Below are 11,423 nucleotides of genomic sequence, written 5' to 3'. Positions count from 1 at the left end.
AATCACTGGCTATTCACTGGCTAACTGGATTTTCACTGTCAACTCACTGGATATTCACTGGATATTCAATGGATATTCTGATGATTTTTTAAGTGATCACATCGAAGAGGGACACTGTTGGGCAAATTAGAACTGATTGAATTTGACAAAAACTGCTGCCATCACATGTTAGTAGAGGGGGGAATGATAGAGCAGTCGTAACGCATTCAACTCTGACATTCAGAGAAGTGAATCCTCCTGTATAGTTAGCGTATGCAAAACCGATGCCGATGACGCTATCACCACGACCATAGATAGGTGAAGGAGGACCATCATAAAATTCGAAGGTTTGTTGAGGGTTATCCAGATTGCAGAGCTGAGAGCCACACATCAGATTGTTGCACAAAGAAAGCAAAAAAGGTGACTGGTGGTATGGWWGAAAGAAATACGTAAGAGATAGTTAACGACGGACGTTAACGTTAGTATGATGGGACTTTCGATTGACTTGGTGTAACGACAACGTACATTATTCAGCGTGAGATAATCTCCCCTGTACTGAACCAATGGTTGAGMATTGAACAGGAATCCTTCCGTTGTTGACAAATAGCATTGCGATGGGGTTAACATGTTTCCATTTAGGCCAGAAGGAAACGAAGATGATGAAAAATTGAGCACCATTGAGCTAAATCCAGAAGTGAAATYCTTTCCAACCACAAAAAGATTCATGCTGTTTGCTTGCTTGATGGTGGCGYTATAGACTCCATTACCTGATTCAGAAGTAAGTGTCAATGTGAAATCCATTCCAAGGGTGTTTGTGTTTTTTGATGACCAGAATAAAATTGTCTTGTCATTGTCCGAGGGGTCTGAGCCATTAATTAGACCTTTTGTTATTTGATTTGTTGGTGATTGATGTATTGTTAGTAGTTAGTTTAAATAGTTGGTTGCGATCTCTCCTATTCCTGACTGATGTTCTTACCAACTAGGTCGGGTGGGAAATATGGATTCAATAGATTGTTAAACATGCCAACATAGAGGTCATTTTCAGCATCTGTCCAGAGTTTCTTCACGGTAGTATCGGATGAGTTTGTGATCTGCCAAGAGTCAGGGATGAGATCAGATACTAAACCAAGGTTAAAATCGATTGGATATGGCATCAGATCGATGCTACCGACCCATGATTCAAGAGGATCATCAATATCCTCACCATATGAGCCAGGTGCTCCTCCCTTGATGACCAACATCGTTCCAGTAGAGCTGCGATCGAAACTAGTGGCCGTATCTTTACCAACCTGAGATGACAATGAGTTTGCCAAGTTAGCAGACTCACCAGTGCCTTCTGCGGTGATTGATTCGGCAAATGACATTGATAGACATGATTCCAATGATTGAGAACTTTGAGAGCTTGTGAATGAAGAAGAAACGGAATTGACCTGCTCCAAGGTTCCTCCAAACGTCGCCCACTTCTTGTAGTAGGTACCGTACTTGCTGACAACCCTCTTCATTGACTCCTTATCAACAACACGCGAAATGTCATGCAAGAACTTTGGATGAAAGTTTGGTGTGATGCTGTCGTCCATTTGAATGGTGGAAATCTGACACTTGAATGTCGTTGTGGTGATTGATCCAGATGTCTTGTTTTCCAAATCCTTGGCATTGTTAACAGAGGTACTAGAGGACATTGCCAATGAAGACTTGGCATGGTCAATGAAGGGAATTCCACCAGACATTTGGGCATTGTCACTGACTCCGAGTGATGAAGACTTTGCGCGAGCCATTTGCGTAGCTGATGAGAATGATTGGCTATCAAGATGGTAGCTGCATTGGGGATTGACATGTCCACTAAAACCATGTGGAACGGTATAGACTGCACCTCTGAATTGATCCTGGATGGTGGTGAATGATTGAGATGGGCAATATCCAATAGCGAAGAGGGGGGCGGCATTATCTTCCAATGTCAGCAAATCCACACCACGTGCCATGTAAGTCAAACCAGGGAAGGATTGCAAGTATTGATTGTCCAACAAAGTGCCAACCAAGTCCAGCTTGGAGTACCGCTCTTGTAGCCGAGTGGGTGGAGCCTGTGCTGGACACTCTATTGCCTCTGGTATGTGGTAGTGACAATCAAGGAGACAACTTTCAGGAAGCTCGTTGCAGACTCCGTCTCCACATACTGGTTCTGTGATAGTTGCTGCTGCTCTGTCGCTGTTTCTTTTGCTTCGTCGATCATATGAATAGCTGGAGATAATGTCGTAGTAGTGATCCTCATCGGCACGCCTCCACTTGACACTTAGTGTTCTTGGACCTTCACTGACAGAGAAGAATAAAATTACCACCGTATGCTCTTGCTCTGATGAAAGCATCACAGCTCTCTCTGATGATGTTCTCTCGTTGATGTAGTAGCTATCCAACAATGGGACGTTGTTGATCAACACAATAACACCGAGGTTTGTTGACTCTAGCTTTAGAAAGTAGTTGTTGGTGTTGTTGACCATAATGATTGAGTAGATGAATCCAGACACAGGCGTTTTTTCGTTGGGCATAAATGATGTGAACTCGGGATAAAGTAGATTTGTGAGTGTCTGGCTTGTTCCATTTCCAACATTACATAGGAGTTGAAATATATTGTATAATGTTGGTTTGGGGATGATGCCAGAGTTCTTACAGGATATCATGCTCCAGCCCGGTTGGTTTGTTGTTACCCTTGATGGGATATCGGAGGTGGAGGTGGGAGATGAACTGTCATAGTCATGTAGAGGAGGAGGGAGAGTGCACAATAGAGATGAAGTGGTGTGCTGCTGCGTTGTAATTTTACAAAGGTCGTAGGTTCCATGATCTGAATGGACCATTGAGTTAATGCATTCTGTGTATACGCTTTGAACCGATGAGCAGTCAAAGAATAGTACTGTACTGTCGACAAACTTGATCTCAGTAGTGGTAGTAGTGGTGGTAGAGGAATTGGATCTTTGAGAGTTACAATTCCAGGTACTTTGAAAAATGTTGGCATTAGTTGAGTCCAAGTATATAGCAGAGCCATCTTGGATCGCTGTATTCCAGGTGAATGATGAGGATATGATCTGAACATCGCTATCAATTGAGTAAAGACCACCGCCTTGRATCGCTGTGTTATCCTCGAATGAAACGTCCTCAATGATTGCTGTTGCACCATTGATATATAGAGCGCCACCTTGAACAGAGGAGCACCTGGTGAATGTGACTCCACGAATATTGAATTCAACTGCTAGTCCAATAACTCTGATTCCATTACCAGCTCGTTGACAATCGATTATGGTATTACTATCTGCACTGTTGTGTTGGATTTGTTTGTTGTTGGTTGTTAGTGTTATTATGGCATATTGATCATATATATATATATATGCGCTACATACGTTATATCGATATTGAAATCAACTACGAGGGCTTTGTTGTMGATTCCTTGGTAAATACCACTTAGAAGATGTACATGGACTGTTGAGGAGGTGGTTGATGGAGAGGAGGAATAGTTTGAGCTTGACGTGGCCCTGGCAAACAAAAGAGCATCGTGCAGTGAAGGAAAAGGATCACGCGTGGTACCATGACAGTTGGTTGTACATTGTGAGGTTGGGTCGACATAAAGGATACTATCCCCATTCATTGTTTTGATGTTATCACCTGTATGGAAGGGTGAAGGGTAGAGTAAAAAGGGAGAAGAATGAAGAATGAGATGATGAAAGTGAAGAGTAGTAAGAGTAAGAAATACCGAGCATTGATAATTCGACGTTCAACAAACTATGCATGCTTACTTCTTCCGAGCGTGCATGTCAAACCTTCTAAGAAGATTAGGACAATCATTGCAAGTAATACTCTTTGTCGTGAYGATAATGATGATCGGAGCTGTATTTCCCCCATCATGGCTGGCAATATCATGTATTCAAGTTCAAGTTTGTATTTGTAACTACTTTCTTTCTTAATAATAGGTATTAATAATCATAAGTAATAATAAGCAAGCGCTGTGATGCGTGCGAAAAGGGTTGGATGATGAGGGAAGAAAAGTGAACTAACTGTGCCATTCATTGTATTGCCGCGCTTACAAAAAAAAGAAAACAAAAAAAAAGAAAAAGACAAAGACCGGTGCGTGGGGAGCCTGATCCTGATGAGGGAAGTCTGAGTGAGGTCTTACTTGGTCTCCTCCTATCCTAATTGATCATTATTCTCGAAGTCTTAGAGAGAAAGAAGGGAACAAACCAAAACACAAAACAACAAACAAATATCGAGCAGAGAGGATAGAAAGAAAGCGAATGGCGAGTCATCATACCACTATCTTTCTATTTACTGTTATTCTTTTGTTGTGCTTGCAGCCACAACAAGCGTTCTCAAAGAAAAAAAGAGGTATGCTATGCTGTTACTATGCTATGCTGCTTGGCCTTATGTGCACCATTATTCACTCGACCTCACGCACTAGACGTACTATATGTAGGAGATGGTCACTACACCAGCATTCGAGATGCAATCAAATCAATCCATGCAAATGAGATATCAGTTACTACCATCGAAGTGCTAAAGTCTGGTTCTTATTCGGGTGTTGACAATATCGGAATTGATCTTTTCAATCCTGTTGAGATATTTTCGTAGGTTATCTGCTCTCTATGCTCTGATCAATATGGCACACATCCCACTCACACCTGACCGACCTCTCTCCTCTTCTTCATGTCATTAACTAGGTCACTAGATAATGTCGTTATTGATTGTCAAGGATCATCGTATGCCTTCAAGGTCTTTGGCTCATTCTTCTCACTGCGACAGATAACGATCCAAAACTGCTATGGAAGCCTTGGTGGAGCAATCCAGCTCCAAAATAGCCAAGCAATGATCGTAAATTGCTCATTCAATGCCAACTTTGCTACCCAAGGCGGCGCTATCTATTCCAATGACAGTACATTGCATGTGTACTCTTCGTTGTTCACCAACAATGTCGCCATTCAATATGGACCTATCATCTATTCACTGGGATCAACGGTCAGCATCAATGGAGATAACAACTCAATGGTGAACAACAGCTTCTACCAAGGTGTTGTTGGCTTCATTGATTGCTCTGCAGAATCGACCATATCAGTTGGCAGCAGTGAGATTCTGCTACCAGAGTCGGATAATATCTATTTCAATTGCTATGACTCGTGCACATCGACATACCTCGCACGCTCACTTTGCAATCCTGGTCCAGCCATTATACAATACAATGATGGCGCTGAAGTTCCGACGCTTAAGGACGCTAACACAGGTATGTATAATGTATCATTTCTTATAAGCGCTCGCCACATTGCAAATAAGGATAATGATATATATATTATATATAGAGCAGAAGACTGATTTACATGCCCTCCATTCCACTCAATCATTACAATTACAAGTGTACTTCACCGGAATGGTATATGCGCCATATTATATAACAGCAATACCATTACCATTGAGCGGTTTTTCCTCTGAATCCGAAGATTTTGTTCAGGCTCAGCCTCAAACCAAATCTCTACTTTTGCAGCAATTCCCAGAGCTTGATCCGAACTATGATGGTTACAAATTCCAAAACAGTCAGCTGCAAACAACAGGTACAGCCACCAACGAACGCCGCGGTGGTGGCGGTGATGGTTCCATGCTTGGCATGTTTCAACTTTCCAATATTCAAATCGATCAATTTATGGTTGGATACAAAGAAGTCGTAGGAGCGGCACTTACCGGTTATTTGCAAGTAGAGACATCAAAGTACCTTGTATTTAACTTCACTGGTAGTAGCCATGTTTCAATATCCGTCTGGGTCAATGGCATGGTGGTCCTTGAGCTGTCAGAACCACAAACTCAGACCCCCACCAATCCAATCTTCTTCACAACAGGTGTAACACATTACATCGTGATAAAGATTGAATCGATACATGACAGCCCTCAAAGATCATTCAAGCTCCAGCCATTTCCGTCTGGCGAGAAATTCTTTGTATCTATGAATCGTAAGTATTGATATTCAAATCAACCACCTATAATATATTAATTACTATTACGTTTACATAAATAACTAACAAAAAAACTTTACTTTAGTGTGCGATGATCATATTCCAAATATCAGACATGATGCAGTCAAATGTCCGGTGCAGGAGGAACTATGTACGTACATATAACCCCAACGTCACTTCACCTTCACCCGCCTCACACTTCCTTTTTTAATTAATTAAGTCCCACTCGCAAAGTACAAAGGAGAAGATCCAGTTGATGGCGTCTGTGCATCGATGGATGATCCCAACGAAAACTTTCCTGATTGCCATCGCTATATCTCAGAGAACTGTCCACCAACTTCTGTACCAGACAATCATATCAGTCCTGGCTTCCAGGTTGGGGACGATACGCTGGGAGAATTGATTTCAAATCAATTCCTTTGGCACGTCCCTGGATCTGAACACTTTACTTTTGGCATCAATGTCATCACTGGAGCAGAAGCAGTTGCGCCATTCATTCAATTCGACTATTGCCAGCAGGTTACCGATAACATTTTGGAAGATCATTACAGAGGAATGTCATACCAAATCCCCCCATCACTCAATGTCAAGCCACTCCCTCAATGCACCTATGCCACCACTTCTACGGTGTTCAATAGTAGCTCGTCGATTCAGAAGACTCTCCAGTCATCATCCTCATTGAATGAGGATGATAACGTATCAGAGTTTGGCGCTTCACTTCAATCATCTTTCTCTGGGGATATCACTGTGGCAACGGCTCAATCAATGACAACAAGTTCAACTCAACACATCATTCTCACGCAACTCAATTGCTCGACCACTTACATTGAAATGGACACAGACCAAATCAGATTCGATCCCAACTTCCTCAATGACCTTGCCTCAATCGAACAGGAGACTGATTTGTTTGCCATTTTCAAGAAGTATGGTACTTACTACTACCAGAGCTCATATATGGGTGGCAAGTTAGTGCAACTCACACAAACCTATGAGTCAATCACCAACAGCGAATCGTCAGACAATTGGCAAGCAAGTTCACAAGCAAGTTTTGGAGAATCTGTCAAGGAACCAATGTTCCATGAGAGTGACACTGTCAAGGTAGACTCCTCGTCATCAATCGATCAGAGTCAAATGAACAACCATCAGGCCAAATCTACAACATCAAACATCATCACTTATGGTGGTTTTCCGGCATCGTTTGCTCCCTCCGAAAGCCAAAGTGCTGTCACCTTCGGACTTTGGTCATCGACTATTGATGTTATGCCAATACCCTATGACTACAAATTGGCACCCATCAGGAATATTATTCCTGCCGAATGGACTATTATAACTCTATCACCTGGTCACCACAATGGCAAGTCCGTCCCTGTCAAAGATCTTTGGACAAAGATGGAGGCGATCTACTACCWWATGAACAATTTGAACAATGCCGCTGATGAGTCACTGCCAAACACCTTCCACTATTCTCTCATTGCATATCTCAATGGTGCTCCTTCCGACACAAATGGAAACCAAAGCATTTTGGTCGAGTGGAATGACCAGAACAATGTTTCTCAATCTTTCCAAAAACTACTTCAATATTCATTCACAAACCCAGATGGATCAATCATTGAATGCAGTTTTCCCACCTCCTCACAAGAATATGAAGTTCCAAAGGATGATCCTCCACCTAGTATCATACCTAAATTTCCAAACCTCGACGAATACACCCCTCGTATGCAGACTTTGATGAATGGAACACACACTGGACAACAAAACTATACCGACCATCGGACCATTTTGTCCCCTATAAGGTTTGATTTCACGGCGCCCAACTTCATGTCCCAAGCCTCACCACCCAAGATCACCTTCTATGGCATGAATACAATGTCCACTACCACTGCCACTCAATCATTCGTTATATGTTGGGCAACTGGCGAAGCAATTCCTGTTGATCACACTGGCATTTCATCAATTCTGAAAGCTGGCGAGGTTCTTTTGACAATGCAGTTTGAAAGAAGCTTGGCCTCCGATCCGCAACACTTCAACGAATCATGTGGAGTTCATTGCTCCGAATATGAAATTGAGAAAAATCTCACAAATCTTTGTTGTAGCAAAGGTTGTGGTAATATCGATGCCTGCGTAGGTACTTTTTCCCTCGGTATTGGATACCAACCATCACCATTACTCAATATCACCAGTGGCACCATCGACTTGGATGGTACATCGGGCGTATACTCCTATCACACACGCGACTCGTTTTCATGGTATAACTACCTTCAGGCTTATGGAGAACTTCCCAAAGGTGCTACAAATGCAACCACTCTTATGCTTTCAAACCAACCTAATGGATATACTCAGTTCAGAGTTGACTGGGTTTTGGCCCTTACCCACATGCCTTTGGGACCATCTTGGAAGCTCAACGTCACCACCTTTAACGTCAATACAAGTCCTCGCGATTTCACATCAACCACGGACTCGACAGACACATATGACCTCGTGCCATTACTCAATGGTCCTGACAGTCATCTATACTCGTTCCCCAACTATAACTATCCCATCAATGGTGGTTATGGCTATGTGCTCAACGACTTCAACTTCAATGCTCCAAATCCTCCTGCAAATTTCCTTGGAATGGACTCATAATCCATCATCCACCACCGTCTGCACCTGTTATACAATAATTCATCATTTAATAATAAATAACTGTGATGCTTCAACTTAAACGTAGGAGTGGAATGAGAACAACCCAAATCCAATTTGCCTTTCTGATATACTAGTTGCAGCAGAACAGACTTTAGAACATTGAGAGAGAGGAAAAGAATGATATTGTCATCTGGTTTATCACGGGCATTCGTATTGAGTAAGGTATTGAGCGATATTCCACCTCCGAGAGTGACCAATGACCTCTGTGGGTCGAGTACATCTATACGATTAGCAAAATCTTGGTCAGCAGTAGATTCAATGCGGCCAGCTTTGGAGTAATAGATTATATCATGTGTGTTAACCATGAGCTGTATGTTATCACATACTGGCAGGAGCTGCTGTATGTGTCGGAGTGATTCGAGTTCACGGTGAGATCCACCATGATTATTCTCATCACTGAGTGGTGTGACATCGTCCACTATTTCTCTATTTCGTTTTGGTGTACTCTTCTTCCCCTCATTCTCTCCACTTCTGCCTCTCGCGTTCTGTTTTGTCTTCTTTTGTTGTGCTACTAATGTCTCTTTGATAAATATCGAGCTTGTATGAGAATAGCTGTATGGAATTGCCGTATTGATATGCTGTGATACATCAAGCTGCGTAACATTGTTTGTATTATTAGTTGTGTGTACTGTATTTGATACACATAGGTGTGTATGTGTGAACGGTGACGCGTTGTTCATTTCATATCTATCTCTGATTCTCTTATTACATTTATAAGACTGGCAAAACAAAGTGGGAGTCCTCCTCGTACGCGAGTACGTACGTACGTACGTACGGTCGTACGCTCGTACGTACGGTCGTACGCAAAATTTGGCGCCAGCTAAACCCACACGCACACYAGTCCTTTTTTTTATGTGGCAGAGACAGGAGTTTAAAATCGATTCTGTACCATTGAATTCCTCACTCGATAGTCTATTGCATGATATCAATCGTGTCCTCTATCATACAGAAACATATGTTTATGTCATAAGCTTACGTCAATCAAAGTAGTCATTGGATTTAAATATTGAACCTATGTGATGATCATCAATGTGATGCAGTCGATGTTTGGGTCAACAAACAAATAGATAGACTTCCACCATTGACATCCACGGATGCCTCACTAGATTGGCTATCGAATGATATCAATGGTATATTTATACAGATAGATGAGTTGGCATGGAAGAGGAAGTCAACTGTAAAGAGGTAAGGTACTTGGATGAAATTAGAAGTAATCCAGATCGAAAGTCTCCGCCACCGCCACTCCTCAAACAAAGGGGCAGATCCTATAAGCGCAAGAGATGCTATGAAGAAGAAGAAGAATGGGAAGAGGTGGAAGACATTGTTTTCGAGGAGGATACCGACAGTAGTGATGACAGCGATGTTTATGTCATCTAACAACGAGTCTCATCAAAGCGATTGACATCTACGGATTCACAGCTCGATTCTCTATCCAATGATATCAATCATATATATTTGTTCAATAGAATTGGTCCGAGATAATGATCATTAGTTGTCTCTGTGTTTGAATCTGCAGGAATAAACCAAATTTAGTTTATTCTCTCATTGTTAATGGTGGGACATTTATTTTAAACCCAGATTGTTCCTTTCCTGGGGCCATTCGCGCGCGTTCTAGTATCAAAGGTATACATTTACTACAGATAAATCACACATCACTTTATAGTTATAACTCTATTTGATTTACATATAGTTGACACCATTCGATAGCACTTGATGTGTACTTTACATTGATGTCTATCATCATATTTATACAATCATTTATTACAGATAAACACAGAGCGAGGTGAGTCGACATGTGAGACATAATCAACGACACCATCACACACATCACTTTATAGTTATAATTATATTTGATTTACATATAAGTGATACCATTCGATAACACTCGTTGTGTACTTTACATTGATGTCTATCATCATATTCATACAATCATTTATTACAGATAAATACAGAACGAGGCTGGGTCGACCATTGCACACATTACCTCAACTTTGGCGCCCGATCCACAATCAATCAATTGAGTGTCATTTTGATTCACAAATCTCATAATAGTGGAGGTTTTTGACTCTGAAATAAGTATCGCGTCAGTCACTCACCCACTTTTATATATTTAATCCATTCAGCCAACCCAGTGACCACAATAGTGGGTGAAGTGGGTGTTTGATGGGAGGGCGCCATGATTTAACTACATAAAACCTCACAATCACTTAATAGTGGATGTTTTTTACTTTTATACATCATCACAATGCTGATTCATTCTATCTATGTTGTTAATCCCTCTCTCTCTCTCTTCACTCTCTTCTCTCTCTCTCTCTCTCTCTCTCTCTCTCTCTCTCTCTCTCTCTCTCTCTCTCTCTCTCCCCTCTCTCTCTTTTTGTATAATTGTATAATCATAATTAATGTCACAACAACAGCGACGCAACACCAGACAATTCGAGAGCATATCTATGCAAGATGAATCCCTATACATTGCAATTGCTACAATCGTTTCCAATGCATTGTATGAGGTTGAGGAGATAGATTACAATATAATGCAAAACATTGTCAAGGAGGCAGGATTTACCGATGAGCAATTTAATATGTTCTATTCTATCGCAAGCTCGAGAGGACATTTTATCGACGGTGACGGAGAAGAAGACGGTTCAGAGGATGTCGACAGTGATAGAGAAGAATACGGTTCAGATGAGGATGTCGAAAGTGACAGCAACGAGGATGATGTGTGGCAACCACCAGCAAGACCAACGAAGATATTTAGAGCTGAGGCACGATTGGACGTGGACGCCA

The 11,423-nt window shown here is 41.7% G+C and overlaps 5 protein-coding genes across 5 annotated transcripts; 3 read left to right on the top strand and 2 right to left on the bottom strand.

Moving 5' to 3' along the window:
* Nucleotides 1-4,662: 4,662 nt before the first annotated feature.
* Nucleotides 4,663-6,119, top strand: SAMD00019534_125180 (hypothetical protein; the record flags this gene model as incomplete). The annotated part of the gene is made up of 4 exons (XM_012892268.1): nt 4,663-5,233; nt 5,310-5,380; nt 5,492-5,951; nt 6,040-6,119. 4 exons carry the CDS (start codon nt 4,663-4,665, stop codon nt 6,117-6,119), a joined length of 1,182 nt encoding a protein of 393 aa, XP_012747722.1.
* A 390-nt stretch (nt 6,120-6,509) lies between these two features.
* SAMD00019534_125170 (hypothetical protein) lies at nt 6,510-7,056 on the top strand (the record flags this gene model as incomplete). Its single annotated transcript, XM_012892267.1, has 2 exons — nt 6,510-6,882; nt 6,962-7,056. The coding sequence occupies 2 exons, from the start codon at nt 6,510-6,512 to the stop codon at nt 7,054-7,056; spliced, it is 468 nt and encodes a 155-aa protein (XP_012747721.1).
* Nucleotides 7,057-7,670: 614 nt separating this feature from the next.
* On the top strand, nt 7,671-8,576 carry SAMD00019534_125160 (hypothetical protein; the record flags this gene model as incomplete). Its single annotated transcript, XM_012892266.1, has 1 exon — nt 7,671-8,576. A coding segment is annotated over one exon (906 nt), but the record flags the coding sequence as incomplete, so codon positions are not given.
* Nucleotides 8,577-8,740: 164 nt separating this feature from the next.
* On the bottom strand, nt 8,741-8,944 carry SAMD00019534_125150 (hypothetical protein; the record flags this gene model as incomplete). Its single annotated transcript, XM_012892265.1, has 1 exon — nt 8,741-8,944. A coding segment is annotated over one exon (204 nt), but the record flags the coding sequence as incomplete, so codon positions are not given.
* A 766-nt stretch (nt 8,945-9,710) lies between these two features.
* Nucleotides 9,711-10,025, bottom strand: SAMD00019534_125140 (hypothetical protein; the record flags this gene model as incomplete). Its single annotated transcript, XM_012892264.1, has 1 exon — nt 9,711-10,025. A coding segment is annotated over one exon (315 nt), but the record flags the coding sequence as incomplete, so codon positions are not given.
* Between the last annotated feature and the right edge of the window lie 1,398 nt (nt 10,026-11,423).

The sequence above is a fragment of the Acytostelium subglobosum genome (assembly GCF_000787575.1).
Source record: "Acytostelium subglobosum LB1 DNA, scaffold: scaffold45, whole genome shotgun sequence".
Classification (NCBI taxonomy): Eukaryota; Evosea; class Eumycetozoa; order Acytosteliales; family Acytosteliaceae; genus Acytostelium; species Acytostelium subglobosum.
Note: the sequence above shows the minus strand (reverse complement) of the source record. Positions and strands in the feature narration are given on the sequence as shown.